The sequence below is a fragment of the Cherax quadricarinatus genome, chromosome 28, assembly GCF_038502225.1.
Source record: "Cherax quadricarinatus isolate ZL_2023a chromosome 28, ASM3850222v1, whole genome shotgun sequence".
NCBI lineage: Eukaryota > Metazoa > Arthropoda > Malacostraca > Decapoda > Parastacidae > Cherax > Cherax quadricarinatus.
The window spans coordinates 37916135-37937781 of NC_091319.1; the positions used below are offsets into that span (position 1 = coordinate 37916135).

The 21647-nt window shown below is 45.2% G+C and overlaps 1 protein-coding gene across 1 annotated transcript in view; it reads right to left on the minus strand.

The window, feature by feature from the left end:
• The window catches only part of LOC128693114 (glutamate receptor ionotropic, kainate 2-like), a 769231-nt gene that overhangs the window by 358662 nt on the left and 388922 nt on the right, over positions 1-21647 (minus strand). The window contains exon 7 of the mRNA XM_070089531.1: positions 16856-16879. Coding sequence (XP_069945632.1) covers positions 16856-16879 — 24 coding nt within the window. The remainder of the gene's footprint in view (positions 1-16855; positions 16880-21647) is intronic.

Consider the following 21647-nt stretch of genomic DNA (forward strand, 5'->3'; position numbering starts at 1 on the left):
GGGTCGTGACTACTTGAAACACAAGCTCAGGAGGCAGAGTCGTGACTACCAAAAATATAAGCTTAAGAGGCAGGGTCGTGCCTACCAGAAACAAGCTTAGGAGGCAGGGTCGTGTCTAGCAGAAACAGGCTTAGAAAGCAGGGTCGTACATACCAGGAACGCAAGCTTGTGAGGCAGTGTCGTGACTACCAGGAACACAGGCGTAGGAGGTAGAGTCGTACCTACCAGAAACACAAGCTTAGGAGGCAGAGTCGTGCCAACCAGAAAAGCCTGCTTAGGAAGAATGGTCGTGACTACCAGAAACAGAAGCTTATTACACAGGGAAGTGAGTACGAGAAACACAAGCTTGAGAGGCATGGTTGTGATTACCAGAAACACTAGCTTAGGAGGCAGGGTCGTGCCTTCTATAAACACAAGCTCAGGAAGCAGGGTCGTGCCTACCTGAAACACAAACTTAGTAGACACTTTTGTGACTACCAGAAACACAGGCTTACTAGGCACGGTTGTGCCTTCCAGAAACACAAGCTTAGGATGCAGAGTCGTGACTACAAGAAACAGACTTACGAGGCAGGGTCGTGCCTAACAGAAACACAAGCTTATGAGGCAGGGTAGTGCCTACCAGAAACACAGGCTAGGAGGCAGGGTCGTGACTACGAGAAACACAAGCTTAGGAGGCAGGGTAGTGCCTACAAGAAACACAGTCTTAGGGGCAGGGTAGTGCCTACCAGAATCCCAAGCTTAAGAGGCAGGGTCGTGCCTACCAGAAACACAAGTTTAGGAGGCATGGTGGTGTCTACCATAAGCACAAGCTTAGTACGCAGAGTCGTCCCTGCCAGAAACGCAAGCTTAGGAGGCAGGGTCGTGTTCACCAGAAAAACAAGCTTATGAGGCATGGTTCTAACTACCAGAAACGCAAGGTTAGGAGGCAGGGTCGTGCGTACAAGAAACACAGTCTTAGGGGCAGGGTAGTGCCTACCAGAATCACAAGCTTAAGAGGCAGGGTCGTGCCTACCAGAAACACAAGGTTAGGAGGCAGGGTCGTGACTACCAGAATCACAAGCTTACGTGACAGTGTCGTGACTACCAGAAACACAAGCTTACGAGGCAGGGTCGTGACTGCCAGAAACACAGGCTTAGGAGGCATTGTTGTGACTAGCAGAAACACAAGCTTAGAAAGCAGGGTCATGACTCCCAAAAACACAAGCTTAGGAGGCATGGTCAACACTTCCAGAAATAGAAGCTTAGGAGGCTGGGTCGTGACTACCAGGAAAAACACAACTTAGGAGGCAGGGTCGTGACTACCAGAAACATAAGCTTTGGAGGCAGGGTCATGCCTACCTGAAACACAGGCTTACTTTGTATGATCATGCCTACAAAACAACAGGCTTACTAGACAGGCTCGTGCCTACCAGAAACACAAGCTTATGAGGCAGGATCTTGCCTACCAGAAACGCAAGCTTAGGAGGCATGGTTGTGATTACCAGAAACACAAGCTTAGTAGGCAGGGTCGTGCCTACCAGAAACACAAGCTTAGAAGACAGGGTCGCGCCTACCAGAAACACAAACTTAGGAGGCACGTTTGTGACTACCAGAAACGCAGGCTTATGAGGCACGGTTGTGCCTACCAGAAACACAAGCTTGGGACGCATGGTCGTGACTACCAGAAACACAAGCTTAAGAGGCAGGGTCGTGCCTAACAGAAACACAAGCTTAGGAGGCTGGATCGTGAATACCAGAAACACAAGCTTCGGAGGCAGGATCGTGAATACCAGAAACAGATGCTTCGGAGGCAGGGTCGTGCCTCCCTGAAACACAAGCTTAAGAGGCCGGATCGTGACTATCAGAAGCACAAGCTTAGGAGGCAGGGTCGTGGCTATTAGAAACACAAATTTAGAAAGCAGGGTCGTGACTGCCAGAAACACAAGCTTAGGAGACATGGTCGTGACTAACGGAAACACAAGATAACGAGGCAGGGTCGTGTCTAACAGTAACACAAGCTTCGAAGGCTGAGTCGTGCCTTCCAGAAACACAAGCTATGGAGGCATGGTCGTGACTATCAAAAACACAAGCTTAGAAGGCATGGTCGTGAGCACCTGAAACACAAGCTTATGAGGCAGGATCGTGACTATCTGAAGCACAATCTTTTAAGGCAGGTCGTGCCTACCGGAAACAAGCTTAGGGGGGCAGGGTTGTGCCTACCAGAAACAGGAGCTTGTGAGGCAGGGTGGTGCGTACCAGAAACACAAGCTTAGGAGTCAGGGTCGTGCCTACCAGAAGCACAAGCATGGTAGGCAGGGCCGTGACTACTAGAAACACAAGCTTGGTATGCGTTGTCCTAACTACCAGATACACAAACTTTGCATGCAGGGTCGCGACTTCCAGAAACATAAGCTTGGTAGGCATGGTCGTGACTACCAGATACACAAGCCTGGTAGGCAGGGTCATGACTACCAGAAACAGAAGCTTGGGTGGCAGGGTCGTGACTACCAGAAACACAAGCTTGGTAGGCAGTGTCATGACTACCAGAAACACAACTTGTGAAGCAGGGTCGTGACTAGAAAACTCAAGCTTTGGAGGCAGGGTCGTGACTACCCAAAACACTAGCTTGGGATGGAGGGTCCTGACTACCAGGAACACAAGCTTGTGAGGCAGGGTCGTAACTACAAGAAACTCAAGGTTTGCAAGCATGGTCATTTCTACCGGAAACACAAGTTTATGAGGCAAGGTCATGACAATCAGTAACACTTGGAGAATTTGAACTTAAACATGTTTTTCATAATGTAGTGAGAGTCCAAGACTGAATCTTTGCTGGTAAGTCTTCTGATAAGAAATTACTGCTTCTCTGGCTCACTTTGCAAATATTTCTGGACGTCCTGGAATTTTGCGAAAAGAGAAATTGATTACGAATCTGTGTTATTTCGCATGTGTTATTTTTAATGTCTTTTCTGAAGAAGTGCGCTAATTTTGAGGGAAGGAAAAGTGTAAAAACATTTCTACTGGTTTGCTGGTTTTTCCTGAGAAACATGAACCATCAGGGTGAGGGTTCTAGCTTTCCATTTGTTCACATAAATCATTCTTGTTCCACTCTAGGAACGATCCTCAGTCTCTGACAGAAACATTCCTGGAACTATCTGTGTCTAAGAGTGCCTCACCAGCATGAAGGCATAAAGCAATAACCTGAAATATTACTATACTAAATTGCTACATACTTTACATACTCCATTAATTAAATATACCAACCTTCTTCAATGAATGTTATGCGAGTGTTGACATTTTAATGGCGATCAAAGGAGCCTGACCCAGTAATCTCATGTAAACAAAGTATGGGAATGACTTGTGGAATATTATGCATGCAAAATAGTCCTACGAATCATGCCAAAGATACATTATACCAGCGTTGAAAATTTAGAGTCGATCGAATGAGGAGTTCTTGAGTAATAAATGAATATATGTGAGATGGGAAAGAAAATATTGCCGAGTTTTCCGAAAAATAATTTTCGCTCGTCAAACTTAATACGCCATAAAAAAGCGAATTTTTATTTTTTCTACTTTCTTCTTTTATTCAAAATTTGTGGCATGCTAAGAGTATGTTGTATTTTATTCGGCGTTTGTCACACACCCAAATACGCTGCCTAGCAACCAGTGAACCAGGTGCTAAGGCTTTAACAATCAAGGGCTCCATCATTATACCAGTACCTTGGTTCATCTAGCCAATCACAAGGAAGCGCACCGAAGATGTGAAGAGATGTGGTACACTCGCGAAGCAGCTATGGCAGTCTTGCCTTTCCTGCTGGTGTTACCATTCTCACTGTGTCTTCTGTTAGCGTTCCCCTCATTGTACATAGTTGTAAATACCGTACATAGGATATGTACACTGTAAATACCAGCTTATTTTTGATGGAAATATTGCCATTTATTCTCACTGTTGCCTTTAATCTCGTTCCTAATTGTTATCATGGTACGGCGAGGTGTGCAGGACAATAGTCGACACCTCTGCTTATAATATATTCTATTAAGTACTGCACAATCATGAAGGAAATGAAATTGATTTTGATTGCTTAAAAAATTAATCTTAACTAAACGTGAAAATAAATTGAGAAATTTGTATGACTTAGCTAGAAATTAAAGCAAACGTACTTCCAATTAAGATATACCACCATTTAGAGACACGCTTTAGTTATTACATGGGAAGCAAGCTTTGTTTCAAGAAATCCCACTATTACGAACACATGCAACAATAGCAAGGCGTGTTGTATCTGGTCGTAACCCAAGTCAACAAGGCAAACATAGGTAGTTTTTCTTTACCCGTGTTGAGAAATGGGATTACCAACTAAGTTTAAATATAGGGAAACTTAACTTAGAAAGACACCTCATCGCCTGCACAGCCGCCCCTGCAGACGAGGTCTTGAGAAGCTGTCGAAGTCATCTCTCAACGGGCTGTAATGAGTTATAATTTGTAAGATTATAAATTACCCCTAGGGGGTGTTATGTCAGCATATTTCATTCACTGATGGCTGACAAACTTACTTGTGTGGACTCAAAGGTCCGCATATCACCGGGGTTTATGATAAGTGACTAACTCACGATTTTATACTCAACTGCGCAGTCAATAGTAGTACATCACGAGTTAGAACACTTACCTGGGTATATGTATCTGACCCGTAATTATGCCCGGATATCCGTTGAGTTGATTGAAGAATAGTGTTCTTTGAAGAATGTCGCACTACACTCTGTTGGATCGCAACACTCGTTGTTACACTGTTCATCAATAATTGTTCACACAATATCACTGAAGAAGCTGATCACACTTCTCTGTAAATGTTTATTGTGTTTTGTGAGACACTTTGTTCACACTAACGCACAGATCGTTCTTTGTTGGTTATCCTGGCATCAGTGTCACTCTCAGTAGAGTCAAAAGCAATCTGAAGACGCCACAGCGCCCCACGCCGTCACTGCCCCCAGCACAAAGGAAAAGCTGACCTAGTACTTTTGCTTCCTTGCCACTTCCTCCATGAGGCAAAGCAGAATGTTTGTTTCTTGCTGTCTTAAGCATAGACAACAATGTACACTATCTTTACCTCGGTAATAAAGTGGGAGCAGGATTTTCCTTAATTGTCCTGCTAAGGTAAGAGATGAACTGTCTTTTATTAAGCTACACTTTGCAACACAGGACCGCACGGAGCGTCGAGCCACGTCACATACTGGTACTGCATCTGGGGTCAATTACTCGCTGTAGCAGTAAACAAGATATTTGCCCCTTCTGAGAGGGCTGGGCCCCTTAGGGCTGAAAGGGGCTGAAGGGGGCTGATATCCCCCTCCTGGAGAAAATTTTTCCACAACCCGTGCTTTCCTTCACCACTGTGTACAGAAGTGTAACAATAAGATAGAGAATAAAAAGTTACTCATAACAGCAGGTTATATTTCAGAATATAGGTGAAAGTATGAGTGGTTCAGGCCAGCGGAAGTGAGAGTCTGGCTCACAGCTAGGCAGTCAGGGACGTCACCTCGGCTGAAGAGTCAGCTCTCACACTGTTGGTTTGTTGAACAGGATAAATTGGCCAGTTGGCTGGTCCAGAGGGCATCTCAGTGGATATAATGAATGCTGAATTAATTATGAAGTACTCGGCGTACCCAACACCCACCAATGGTAAAAGTTTGAAGCAGATCATATAAGGTATTCTACAGTCTAAGTTATATGATGACCCGCCTCTGGAGCTTTTGGTCATCTGACGGAAGCCTTTCACTGGCTTACACCTTCACCCCTTGAAAAATTAATATAATTAGACAGCATTGTTCTCTAAGAATCACCACCTTCCTCATGACCCTCAACTTGTCGTAACTTCTGCCAGATCTGCTGCTGATATTGTTGTTCTTCCTTCTCACAGACAGTTCTCAGATTGTTCACCAGGATTATCTCCGAGAAGTCGAAGACTTGTTATCTGACTCACACACCTCCATCCGTCGAGCCACGTCACATACTGGTACTGCATCTGGGGTCAATTACTCGCTGTAGCAGTAAACAAGATATTTGCCCCTTCTGAGAGGGCTGGGCCCCTTAGGGCTGAAAGGGGCTGAAGGGGGCTGATATCCCCCTCCTGGAGAAAATTTTTCCACAACCCGTGCTTTCCTTCACCACTGTGTACAGAAGTGTAACAATAAGATAGAGAATAAAAAGTTACTCATAACAGCAGGTTATATTTCAGAATATAGGTGAAAGTATGAGTGGTTCAGGCCAGCGGAAGTGAGAGTCTGGCTCACAGCTAGGCAGTCAGGGACGTCACCTCGGCTGAAGAGTCAGCTCTCACACTGTTGGTTTGTTGAACAGGATAAATTGGCCAGTTGGCTGGTCCAGAGGGCATCTCAGTGGATATAATGAATGCTGAATTAATTATGAAGTACTCGGCGTACCCAACACCCACCAATGGTAAAAGTTTGAAGCAGATCATATAAGGTATTCTACAGTCTAAGTTATATGATGTCCCGCCTCTGGAGCTTTTGGTCATCTGACGGAAGCCTTTCACTGGCTTACACCTTCACCCCTTGAAAAATTAATATAATTAGACAGCATTGTTCTCTAAGAATCACCACCTTCCTCATGACCCTCAACTTGTCGTAACTTCTGCCAGATCTGCTGCTGATATTGTTGTTCTTCCTTCTCACAGACAGTTCTCAGATTGTTCACCAGGATTATCTCCGAGAAGTCGAAGACTTGTTATCTGACTCACACACCTCCATCCCTCTTGATAGCATCAAGAGAACTTTCAACCTTAAACTTATCTCTCTCTCTCTCTCTCTCTCTCTCTCTCTCTCTCTCTCTCTCTCTCTCTCTTCCTCTCTGCTTCTTCCTTTTTTTCTGTCTCGCGGTTCGCGGTTATATATGTTATATTCATATAAGATAAACGCTGTACATAACGTGTGAGAGATTCTCTGTATGCTGTATGCGAATATGGTATTAGTCACTATCCACAAGATTCTGTTATATTTCTGTTTTTTTATATACAGCCAAGATGGCTACGAGATTATTAGTATAACAGAAAGAAGGCATAAACCACAAGGGTTATAGAGTGCAGCAGAGCAGGGAAGCATGCAGGGGTAATGGGTAGTAAGACGGAAAGGGATGATTATTAGGTTATGAAGTGTTGCGGGCCAGAGGATAGTGCAGGGGTAGAGGGTAGCTAGAGATTAATGTGGAAAGGGCTGAGAAGGGGGCCAGAGACATCATCATCAGAGTTTGTGTAGTAAAGTTGCTGTCGAAAAGTCAAAGAGAGAGAGTCAGGATTAAAGGAGGGTCCATCAGCAAGAAGGGAAGGTAAGGAAAGAGCAGCAGAGCGAAGACGACGTTGAAGGTAAATTCTGCGTGCTCGTTGATAGAGTGGGTAGTCCAACAGAATGTGGCTAACAGGTACTGGAACTTGACAATTCTCATAGAGAGGAGCAGGGCACCTCTCCGTGAGATACTCGTGAGTAAGACGAGTGTGGCCGTTGCGAAGACGGGAGAGAGTAGTCTCCCAACCTCGACACCGATGGCAAGAAGACGGCCAGTAACCTATACTCGGCTTAACAGAATGAAATTTGTTATGGAACAGATCAGACCAACGTTGTTGCCAACGGATGCGAAGATGAGTAGCAATTACAGCAAAATGGTCCTTGAACGGAATACCTCTACATGAAACTGAGAGGTCATATACTGCTGATCATGCAGCAGTGTCTGCCTGTTCATTGCCCTGTACGTCAACATGACCAGGGACCCAGCAAAAACAATATCTTTGTGTTTGCTAGAGATTCAGCATAACCAAAGTTGGATATGAAGAACTAGGGGGTGAGGTGTATCAAATTTCTGTATAGCCTGTAAAACACTAGAGAAGTCTGAAATGACCACAAATGGTGACACATGCATAGATGCAATACGGATAAGTGCTACCAGAATGGCATACTATTCAGCCGTAAAAATGCTAGCCGAGGGTAATAAATGCCCTCGCACGACACTGTCCGGAAACACTGCTGCGAATCCGACTCCATCAGAAGACTTAGAACCATCGGTGTACACTGTGATAGCATGAGCATGAGAGCGGAATTGTTCAAGAAAAAGCGAGCAGGAAGTCACCATAGGTAGTTGGGCTTTCGCGCATGGCAGTGGGAAAGAACAGACACGATCAACTGGAACTTCCCAAGGGGGCAGGGAAAGTGAGAGGCTACATGAACATAGAAAGGTGGTAACTGAAGAGATGACAAGAGCGAGTGTAAATGGAGAGAAAAGGGACGGAGTAAACAAGGGTGATGAACAAATAAAGAATGTTTACTAATATCAGTGACTATCCTATATACGGAAGGATTGTAGATTTCATGGGATCGAACAAAATAGCGAAGGCATTAAGCATCACGGCAATCAGACAAGGATGGAAAATTCGCCTCTGTATAGAGGCTCTCAACAGGGGACGAACGAAAGGCACCAAGGCACAGGCGGAGACCTTGGTGATGAATAGAATCTAACTTAGACAGAATTGTGGGAGAAGCCGCAGAATAGATCTGCTCACCATAATCTAGCTTGGACAGGACTAGGGTGGAATGCAAACGGAGGAGAGTGCGACGAGGAGGTTTAGCCGAACATGGCAAGTTGTCTTTAACGAAGAAATGTGAGGTTTCCACGTCAGCTGGCGATCAAAGATCAGGTCCAGAAACCTGACCGTATCACATGTCGGAATACATGAACAGGCCACCCAGGGCTATCCCAGTCAAAACAGAAAGCGCTAAACCAGTATGTGTTACTTCAATGGGTTGGTTAACAGAGGGTTAGGCAAAAATCCCAGATAGGAAAATATATCTATTTATTCAACATAACACTATATACACACTCTAGAAAACACCTTAGTCCTAAACGCCCAAATGAGGGTACACAAGAAACAGCTGGCTGGAGGTCCAGCCACCATAACCACTAGGCCCAGTCAGAGCCAGGCCGTCACTACTCCACTACAAACCCCATTTCTTATTTCCTCACTCATCCCACAGCACCCTGCTGACCATGTCAGAGCCTGGGTGAACATACAGGTAAGCCATAGAAGAGCCTATGGCTTGGGTTAGCTAAACAAAAGGAGTACACAACTACAAACTTAGCTTAAGACACAGCATCTCCGACGCCAGCCTCCACACCATGCTGACTCCACATGACTGCCCCAAGCCACGCTTACCCCGCGTACCCAAACACAGTTGGAAAATAACTACCTAGCAGGATTTCTTTATAATTATAGTTTAACCTACTTTACAGTACCCCCAAAAGCACATTATGAATTATAAAATTATTCTTTACAATTATAACATTCATACTACTATGGCACGCTTCTCCACTATATGTACATTACAATGTCATGCAGAACCCTGCATAACACAAGGGAGTATCAGGAATAAGCGGGTGTCCAGTGAAGGTAATGAATCGGGTTTTCGTACTGGAAAATTTAAAGCCATGAGAAGTAGTCCAATGGGAGATTCGGTCTATCACTACCTGATAGGAGGCCGCTACCAGTCGACAGTCAGCGCCCGAGTAAGCTATAGCGAAGTCATCAACATAAAGTGATGACCAAATATACGAAGGAAGAATAGAAGGTAAATCATTTATAGCTAAGAGAAAAAGTGTAGCACTGAGGACACAACCTTGTGGGACTCCTTCGGGTTGTACAAAGTCTGAGGAAAGCGAGGCGCCAATACGGACCCAAAAATCTCTATTGGACAAGAAAGCAGAGACGAAATTTGGTAGATTACTGCGGAGACCTAAGGAGTTGGCTTGGGCAAGAATGTTATACCTTCAAGTGGTGTCATATGCCTTCTCTAGATCGAAAAAGACTGCTAGGACAGAGTTGTTGTTAACACAGGCATTTCGAATATATGTATCGAAGTGGAGCAGGGGGTCTAAAATAGAGCGAGCTTTGCAAAAGCCATATTGGCGAGGGGAAAGATTATTGTGTGTCTCTAAGAACCACATCAGGTGCCTATTCACCAATCGTTCCATTAGCTTGCAGACCACACTGGCCAGGGCAATGGGACGATAGTGAAAGGTGTCAAGCCCTGAGGCACCAGGTTTGCGAAACGGTAGTACAATAGCTGATTTCCAGTGTTGTGGGAGAACCCCTGGCTCCCAAATTAGAACAGGAAGGGCCGTAGAATGGAGATGGTGTAGCAGACTGATGTGGATATAATCAGGTCCCGGTGCCAAAGGCCGGCACATGGGAAGCATGGACTTGAACTCTAGAAGAGTAAAAGGTACGTTATACGGCGCCAATCCACTAGAGGAGAAACCTAAGGGCAACTGCTCTCTGGTAGGTTTAGACGCAAGAAATGAGCGACAGAGATGAAGCCCTCGGGAGATACGGAAAATTTATGTGGCAACTTCTAAAGGTTCTGCAACATCAACTCCAGCAACCTGCAAAACGGGAGTTGTGTCCGGAGCGTACTTACCACACAATTTCCGGAACTTTTTTCCAAATCACACACATAGGGGAAGACAGGAAATAGAAGACACGTAGTCTCGCCAACAAGCGCGTTTAGCATCGCGTATGACTCGCCGTGCAGCTGCCCTTGCCTGCTTAAAATCCAACAGATGCTCCGCGGTACGGTTATATCGATAACGGCCCCACGCAACACGTTTTAATGCACTGCACAGGCGCACATAGGAGACCACCAAGGTACGCATGTCTGAGAATGCCTACCTGAGGTTTGGGGGATAGAATGAGTCGCTGCAGTCAAGACTAAGGTCGAAAATTGGTGCGCCAGTTCATCAACAGATGACGAAAGGGGGTCCTCGCAACAGGTGGTAAAAGGGGAGTATAATTCCCAATCTGCTCGAGCAAATTGCCAATGGAGGTTATGAAACGGTCGGATATATGTAGTATAAGTAAGAAGGATAGGAAAGTGATCACTATCATGCAATTATGGAAGAACAGACCGCTTGAAATCAAGTGTAATGGGTGAGGAACAGATGGAAAGATCAGTGCAGGAGAGACTAAGTGCAAGAGTCAAACTGGTTAGGAGCACCCGTGTTTAAAACACGATGAGGGCGAGAAGCGAGAAGAGACTGCAACTGATCACCACGAGAGTCGCAGTGGGACCCTCCCCACAGGTGATGGTGAGCGTTAAAATCATCCAACAGCAAGATGGGCGGCGATACATAAGAAATTAACAACGCAATATCAGAGATACAGAATGCACAGGAGGGAGAAAGATAGAGAGAGCAAACTGTAAGCCATCTGTGTAAATAAATCCGAGCTGCAGTATAATGCAGTGGGGAACAAATAAAAACTTACTGATACAGTATATCAATGTGCACAAGAAGAACGCTTTCATTAAAAGATTCGTCAGGTAAAGGATCTGAAGAATATAATAGTATGTAGCACGAAACGGGGTGAATGCCAGCAGAACGAATTTTGGGCTCTTACAACCCAACACATACTGGGGACAACTGGGAGAGCAACACTTGGAGTTCTCCCCGATTACCCCTAAGACCACGAATATTCCATTGTAAAAAAGACATTATGTACACAAATAAAACTGGCAACAATAGGAAACGATAAAACGTATGGGCTATTAGGATCTGTAAAGTCAACGTGTGGGGGTAACGATAAGCGTGTAAGCAAGGAAGAATGTGAATGTTGCGAAGGAATAGATTGTCGCGAGGGTCGTGAAATAGAAGGGGTAGAGGGAGTCCCGGTGTCCATCGAAGGTGTCGTCTCTGCAATATAGCTGGAAATAGCATCTAACGTCTCAGTCGTTGAGGGAGCTGACGATGCCATGATGTCAGAGATAGGAGAGGCGTTCCAAGGAAAGGTAGGAGGAACTTCAGAGGTAACCAAAGAGGTCTGAGGGGGGCAGGGAGTATGAACCTGGAAAGATGCGTCGGCTGGGATAGAAGAGGCCTGCAGTGTAACAGGAGAGGAAGGAGGCTGTAGGGTAACTATGGAAGAAGACAGGGAAAGAACAGGAGAAGAGACGGCTACATGAGGGGAAGGGTGAACCTCTACCTTCGTGTGATAGCTGGAAAGAGGGTGAGAACGAGGCTCCGAGGTAGGAGATATATTTTGTGCAATTGATGGACGAGAAGAAAGTGCAGGTCTGCGAGGTTTCGTAGATTTCATAGATTGAGTAGCAAGCAAGTGAGATGAAGTAGGAGGAAGTGGTTCGCAGGTAGGAGTGTCAGAGGATAAAACTGCAAAATAATTAGAAACTGGGGCAATCCCAGAAGACAGACACAGAGGGATTGAGAGGTGGGAGGACCGTCGAGGTTGGAGGTCTTTAGGCTACTCGAGCATATGGGACACGAGGGAGTTTACCTTGAAGGCAGAGCTGAGAGACAGCCATAGTGTAAGTGAGGCCCTCACACTCCTTAAGATAACGGATCTCTTGTTCATTACGATAAACCTGGAAATGGCGTGAAAAGGAAGGATGAGGATCCTTACAATTAAGAAAAGATGGGGGAAGACTACACGACGTATTAGAATGATCTGCTGCACTGCAGACCGGGCATTCCACCGCAGATCTGCAGTGTTTAGCGGGGTGTCCAAAACGCCAGCAATTACGACACTGTTGGGGAGTAGGAACAACTTGACAGACCTCAAGACGATGGCCCACAATATAGACAGAGGATGGAAGCTCACGGCAGTCGAAGGTTAAACGAGCGTTGTTACTAGGAAAGTGCCTCTGCCTACGAGTGGGCAGGATGTATGTATCTACCTTGAGGATAGGAAGGTTCTGAAGGGCTAATTGTTCTAAAATATCCTCTCTGCAAGACAAAAGATCACTCTGTACAACGGTATGCGGCAAGACCACAGTACCACTGCAAGAATTAAAAGTAACATGATTACAAATGGAGACTGGTATTTTATCTGTGGAACTGATGCGGAAGAGGGCATAAGCTTGCACTGAATTCTGCACTGTTATGACACTTGCTCTGCTTCGAAGAGCATGGAAAGATATATTTTGGCCAACATGCCATAAAAGAGCTTTACCAATTCCGTGGTCAGAAAGATAATCAGTTTGAGATGTTGTTTGTAAAGAAAAGAATTTTGTCCAATGCGTACTCGTTAGTCCAATATTCAAAGGTAGTGAGTGTCGTGTAGGTCGTTTTTGAGTGTTCATTGATGAACTGTCGTCAGTAGGTTGTCGTGGACGCTTAGGAGTAAAACTGCGGGTGGTCTAACCCAAGGGAGATGGGCTATCCGAGAACTGTCGCACCATATTCGGGGAAGCCGAACGCTTTGTGAAAGTCGTGCTAAAAGCAGCGGTATAAACTGAAATGTTTGATGCTGCAGCACCTGAAACAGGTGACGAAGCATCACCGGCAGAAGGTACAAGGGTATGAGAAGAGCCGAGAGAATGGTCCGATAACAAAGCCAGGTCAGAACAGGGTGTGGGATCAGAATGGGGCCTGGGAGAACGAAGGGTTACACTAGGTGAAGATTCCATAATAATAGGTGCATCTTCCATGATATCTCCTTTCTTGTTATTTTAAGTAAACAGAAAGAAGGAAAGAAAAAAAGAGGGACAGCGGAGGAACAGTCGCTAGGAGACATGGAGGGGCTGAAAGCTCCTCCCCTCATCCGAGAGGGCCTCGAGCCCACTGGCAGTGAAGATGCATGGAACCCGTGCCATACCCTACCCTTCATGCCAGTAAACCAGCGCTCTGGGACAGCGCCGAGCTACCTCGGCGGATAAGAGAAAGGACGGTCAGAAACCCACTACAAAGCAACCTCCTTCGGCTGCCACCCCCTAGAACCGACAGGCAGCTTCCAGAGATACACCCATCATCTGAAGGGCACCCCACCCACGACCCGGAAACTGGGAAGGGAGCAGGGCATCCTCAGACAATTAAGATTCCATGGCAAACCACACCACCCTCAAGGAACCTCACGGAGGGGGGCGAACCCCAGCACGCCATCCCCCACCTAGAAACTGCAACGCCAGAAGGAAGGATCCCAGAGGCTACAAACGGGACAGGGAAAAGGGGAGTGTTGGGAGAGGGGGGAAGGCAAAAAGGGAGGGTATGAGAAGGAAGGGGTAGGGAAGGGGGGATTGGGGGGCAATTAAGTTCGGTCTACTACAGGGAACTCCCTTTAAAGAGGATGGCTATGAGATGGTAAGAGTATGTTACAATTTATTCGGCATATGTCACACTCCCACATAGGCTGTCTCCCAGCCAGTGAACCAGGTGCTAAGGGCTAACGGTCTAACAGGGACCCCATCATTAAACCAGTACCTCGGTTCATCAGCCAATCACAGACAAACCGGCCAGAGCTGTGAAGCAAAATGGTTCACTTGTGACACGAGTTTTGGCAGACTTGTCTGGGCTGCTGGTCGCTCACGGTGCTCCGTGTTTGGTGTTTACATTCTGTCTCTTGCCCACCATGATGCTTGCTCTTACATGAGTGTAAATAGTGTACATATTGTAAATACCAGGTTGCTTCTTTAGTGAAGGATTTACTAGTCAGATATCCTGTGCTGTCCTTTGCTTGTTACACTGTTGGTTATCCTATTACAACAAGGCGTAAAGGCCATAAAAACACCTGTGTTCTTAATAATGGACATCGTTAATTTTGAACACGTTTTAAATATATGAGATTATTCATGAAAAATATTGTTCATGCACATGAGACTGTAGTCTACTCTTATTAACTAATGTAATATGACTTCACTTACTATTTTACAAAGGCATATAGAACATGTGATAAGCTGCCTACAGAAGAATAATATAATTTAATTGTATTACATACATGTTGCAGACACATATGTATTCTACACATGAGCTAGGCATATGTCACTGGAATCTACATATAATTTAACAAATATCTAAATATAATTAAGAAAAATGCTGCATAACTGTTCTCATATTCCATACGATACGAGGTTTACATTATTTGATTACCTTATATCACGAGGCTACCCCATGTATATCACGAGGCTACCCCATGTATCTCACGAGGCTACCCCATGTATATCACGAGGCTACCCCATGTATATCACGAGGCTACCCCATGTATATCACGAGGCTACCCCATGTATATCACAAGGCTACCCCATGTATCTCACGAGGCTACCCCATGTATATCACGAGGCTACCCCATGTATCTCACGAGGCTACCCCATGTATCTCACGAGGCTACCCCATGTATCTCACGAGGCTACCCCATGTATATCACGAGGCTACCCCATGTATATCACGAGGCTACCCCATGTATCTCACGAGGCTACCCCATGTATATCACAAGGCTACCCCATGTATATCACGAGGCTACCCCATGTATCTCACGAGGCTACCCCATGTATCTCACGAGGCTACCCCATGTATATCACGAGGCTACCCCATGTATATCACAAGGCTACCCCATGTATCTCACGAGGCTACCCCATGTATCTCACGAGGCTACCCCATGTATATCACGAGGCTACCCCATGTATATCACAAGGCTACCCCATGTATCTCACGAGGCTACCCCATGTATATCACGAGGCTACCCCATGTATATCACGAGGCTACCCCATGTATATCACGAGGCTACCCCATGTATATCACGAGGCTACCCCATGTATCTCACGAGGCTACCCCATGTATATCACAAGGCTACCCCATGTATATCACGAGGCTACCCCATGTATCTCACGAGGCTACCCCATGTATCTCACGAGGCTACCCCATGTATATCACGAGGCTACCCCATGTATATCACAAGGCTACCCCATGTATCTCACGAGGCTACCCCATGTATCTCACGAGGCTACCCCATGTATATCACGAGGCTACCCCATGTATATCACAAGGCTACCCCATGTATCTCACGAGGCTACCCCATGTATCTCACGAGGCTACCCCATGTATATCACGAGGCTACCCCATGTATATCACGAGGCTACCCCATGTATATCACGAGGCTACCCCATGTATATCACGAGGCTACCCCATGTATATCACGAGGCTACCCCATGTATATCACAAGGCTACCCCATGTATATCACGAGGCTACCCCATGTATCTCACGAGGCTACCCCATGTATATCACGAGGCTACCCCATGTATATCACAAGGCTACCCCATGTATCTCACGAGGCTACCCCATGTATCTCACGAGGCTACCCCATGTATATCACGAGGCTACCCCATGTATATCACAAGGCTACCCCATGTATATCACGAGGCTACCCCATGTATCTCACGAGGCTACCCCATGTATATCACGAGGCTACCCCATGTATATCACAAGGCTACCCCATGTATCTCACGAGGCTACCCCATGTATCTCACGAGGCTACCCCATGTATATCACGAGGCTACCCCATGTATATCACGAGGCTACCCCATGTATCTCACGAGGCTACCCCATGTATCTCACGAGGCTACCCCATGTATATCACAAGGCTACCCCATGTATATCACGAGGCTACCACATGTATCTCACGAGGCTACCCCATGTATATCACGAGGCTACCCCATGTATATCACAAGGCTACCCCATGTATCTCACGAGGCTACCACATGTATCTCACGAGGCTACCCCATGTAAATCAAACACGACCCACGAAATCCTAATATCACAAGTGCAAACAAATCAGGGAATGGATGAGGCTTGAAGCCACTACTAATATGCATATAGTTTAACATTACCCAAGCACGTATATCTACGAATATCTCAAGCACTACCATGTCATATCGTTATTAACCTACTAAAGCTCAAACTCGCCAAGCAACGTTGATACAACAACAACTAAGCACATCTGAGACACACTCTCGTGTCTTTCAAAATTCCAGTTTTATTTTTGTAATTGATTACTTCAAGTTTAGTGAGGGTACGCTTGTGTTTCAGAATAACGAGACTGATCTTACCTTCAACAATGTCAAGTTTCTGTTCTGTAACACAGAGGAGAAAAGGAAAGCCTATTTAGGAAAAAATCTTATTAGTATTATTTTATAAAAACATTAAATAATGGATTATCATTAATTATACAAGGATTATAAGCCACTTAAAGAGGCACGTAAGTTCCCCACCGTCTTCTAATAACGTGTTCATTTTTCCACTATAATCTGCCTAGTCCATAATTATTATCGCATATGCATTGTCTTTTTCGTAAGGTGAAGTCTAGGATCTTTCCTGAACTCATGGTATAACTCAACAAAACTTTGAAGACAATAGTTACAACACAGATAATAACAGCTGCACAACCACGACCCACAGCTTGCTGCTTTCAGCAAAAACCAAACCATTTGCTTTATCAGCAACACCAGCAACGGCAGCAACAACAACATCCATAGCATTGGAAGCACCACGAACAGCAGCAGTAGCACCAACAACAACACAAACAGCACCAGCAGCAGCACCAGAAACACCACAAGCAGCACCAGAAACACCACAAGCAGCACCAGCAGCAGCATCAGAAACACCACAAGCAGCACCAGCAGCAGCACCAGAAACACCACAGGCAGCACCAGAAACACCACAAGCAGCACCAGAAACACCACAAGCAGCACCAGCAGCAATGACAGCAGCCTCAGGAACAACAACAGCATTAGCACTAGCAGCAACACAAGTAGCACCGGCAACAACTGTAGCAACAACAACAACTGCAGTAACACCTGCAACAACACATGCAGCACGAGCAACAGCAACTACAGTAGCACCTGCAACAACACATGCAGTACGAGCAAAAGTAACTGCAATAACACCGTCAACAACACATGCAGCACGAGCAACAGTAACTGCCGTAACACCTTCAACAACACATGCAGCACGAGCAACAGTAACTGCAGTAACACCTTCAACAACACATGCAGCACGAGCAACAGTAACTGCAGTAACACCTTCAACAACACATGCAGCACGAGCAACAGCAACTGCAGTAACACCTTTAACAACACATGCAGCACGAGCAACAGTAACTGCCGTAACACGTTCAACAACACATGCAGCAGCAGCAACAATAACTGCAGTAACACCTGCAACAACACATGCAGCACGAGCAACAGTAACTGCAGTAATCCCTGCAAGAACACATTAAGTACGAGCAACAGTAACTGCAGTAACACCTTTAACAACACATGCAGCACGAGCAACAGTAACTGCAGTAACACCTTTAACAACACATGCAGCACGAGCAACAGTAACTGCAGTAACACCTTCAACAACACATGCAGCACGAGCAACAGTAATTGCAGTAACACCTGCAACAACACATGCAGCACGAGCAACAGTAACTGCAGTAATACCTGCAATAGCACATGTAGCACGAGTAACAGTAACTGCATTAACACCTTCAAAAACACATGCAGCACGAGCAACAGTAACTGCAGTAACACCTTCTCGAACACACGCAGCACGAGCAACAGTAACTGCAGTAATACCTGCAATAGCACATGTAGCACGAGTAACAGTAACTGCATTAACACCTTCAAAAACACATGCAGCACGAGCAACAGTAACTGCAGTAACACCTTCTCGAACACACGCAGCACGAGCAACAGTAACTGCAGTAACACCTTCAACAACACATGCAGCATGAGCAACAATAACTGCAGTAACACCTGCAACAACACATGCAACACGAGCAACAACACATGCAGCACGAGCAACAACAACTGCAGTAATACCTGCAACAACAACAACAGTAGTGCAGTGTCCTCAGAAAAAAAGATGCAATAATTTTTGTGTGTATATTCTGAGGTGGTCAGTCCCTCAGTCTGGAGAAGAGTATTGTTCCATAGTCTGAAACAATATGGAGTTGAAGTGATAGGATGGAGCCTTATATAGCGCCAGGAGGTGAAACGTAGGTCACTAGTAGAGGTAAGAATGTAGACGTTGAGAGGTCAGGTCCCTCTCAAATCCAGCCATTCTCACTAGTAGAGGTTGTTGAAGTTGATTCCAAGTCTGTACCAAGATACCCTTGTGTTGCCGTGTCTGACGGAGTGAACATTAAAATGGTATAAAATACCGACAGGTTGTTAGGTAAGACACATATGCAACAGTTAGGTATCTACTAGTGACCTACGTTTCACCTCCTGGCGCTATATAAGGCTCCATCCTATCACTTCAACTCCATATTGTTTCAGACTATGGAACAATACTCTTCTCCAGACTGAGGGACTGACCACCTCAAAACTTTAAGGGTGATGGACTGATTACATCGTCTTCAAGTCTCTTTTGCTTCTATCAACTTTTCTGTACTCGACTGAAGAAGCCTACTGTGTAGGCGAAACGTTTCGAAATAAAGATACCTAACTGTTGCATATGTGTCTTACCTAACAACCTGTCGGTATTTTATACCATTTTCTTGCTTTATGTTATTATCTGGCCTTTTTATTTAGCTTATGTATGTAGGCAGGATGTAACAATTATACTTCTCACTGTGCTCTCTGGAAGAGTTTTGATTTGCTGCCAACGTTGTGAACTATCTACCTTCACGTTTCTTGAAGATTGAGACACTTATGCAACATATTGGAATCTTCATTAAGGAAACGTTTCGCCACACATTGGCTTCATCAGTCCAATACAAAGCAGAGAGTGTTAAGGAGAGAAGGAATTTGAGGTAATTAGTCTCTCAGCCTAGAATCGATGTGTTCAATCCAACTACTCCTCTCCTTACCCCTCTCTGCTTTGTACTGGACTGATGACGCCACTGTGTGGCGAAACGTTTCCTTAATATTCCCAAATGTTGAATAAGTCTCTCAATCTTCATCTTGCTGGTTTTCAAACCATTTATCACATTTTGTTTCTTGTTTCTTGGGTCTTTCTCAGTCTATCGCTGCTCCAGTGGATGAAATATCTCTGTTGTCTGGGAGAACGCTATTCTCTTGGTTCAGAGGACATCTACAAGACCTTCTTAACGTCTACTACAACTAACTCATTCCTTTGGGAAGGACCTACTTCCACTGGGGAATCCCGCCTACCAGTGACTATGTCCTCGTCTGCTACACGTCTCAATCCACTGACGCCTATATAAACGCCAGTCTCCTTGCCTTTGCTCCAGATTCTCCACCACCACGGTGCTCTCAACACCAACTCCAAGACTGATTACCTCATCTTTTGTATATAGTTCTACTGTTATCTAATTATGTCCTAGAATCTGTATTAATAAAGCCACTGGATGGCGACACATCTAGAGTAAAGATAACCAGATGTTGCACATGTGTCTTTACTTTCATTTTTATTTTTTATTAACACACTGGCCGATTCCCGCCAAGGCAGGGTGGCCCGAAAAAGAAAAACTTTCACCATCATTCACTCCATCACTATCTTGCCAGAAGGGCGCTTTACGCTACAGTTTTTAAACTGCAACATTAACACCCGTCCTTCAGAGTGCAGGCACTGTACTTCCCATCTCCAGGACTCAAGTCCGGCCTGCCAGTTTCCCTGAACCCCTTCATAAATGTTACTTTGCTCACACTCCAACAGCACGTCAAGTATTAAAAACCATTTGTCTCCATTCACTCCTATCAAACACGCTCACGCATGCCTGCTGGAAGTCCAAGCCCCTCGCACACAAAACCTTCTTTACCCCCTCCCTCCAACCTTTCTGTTTCGCTCCATTCTCTCTACATGTCCGAACCACCTCAACAACCCCTCCTCAGCCCTCTGGACAACAGTTTTGGCAAACCCGCACCTCCTCCTAACTTCCAAACTACGAATTCTCTGCATTATATTCATACCACACATTGCCCTCAGACATGACATCTCCACTGCTTCACACCCATACAGGAGCGTTGGTAAAACTATACTCTCATACATTCCCCTCTTTGCTTCCAAGGACAAAGTTCTTTGTCTCCACAGACTCCTAAGTGTACCGCTCACCCTTTTCCCCTCATCAATTCTATGATTCACCTCATCTTTCATAGACCCATCCGCTGACACGTCCACTCCCAAGTATCTGAATACATTCACCTCCTCCATACTCTCTCCCTCCAGTCTGATATGCAGTCTTTCATCACCTAATTTTTTTGTTATCCTCATAACCTTACTCTTTCCTGTATTCACTATCAATTTTCTTCTTTTACATACCCTACCAAATTCATCCACCAACCTCTGCAACTTCTCTTCAGAATCACCCAAGAGCACAGTGTCATCAGCAAAGAGCAACTGTGACAACTCCCACTTTATGTGTGATTCTTTATCTTTTAACTCCACACCTCTTGCCAAGACCCTCGCATTTACTTCTCTTACAATCCCATCTATAAATATATTGAGCAACCACGGTGACATCACACATCCTTGTCTAAGGCCTGCTTTTACTGGGAAATAATCTCCCTCTTTCCTACATACTCTAACTTGAGTCTCACTATCCTCGTAAAAACTCTTCACGGCTTTCAGTAACCTACCTCCTATACCATATATCTGCAACATCTGCCACATTGTCCCCCTATCCACCCTGTCATACGCCTTTTCCAAATCCATAAATGCCACAAAAACCTCTTTAGCCTTATCTAAATACTGTTCACTTATATATTTCACTGTAAACACCTGGGCCACACACCCCCTACCTTTCCTAAAGCCTCCTTGTTCATCTGCTATCCTATTCTCCGTCTTACTCTTAATTCTTTCAATAATAACTCTACCATACCCTTTACCAGGTATACTCAACAGACTTATCCCCCTATAATTTTTGCACTCTCTTTTGTCCCCTTTGCCTTT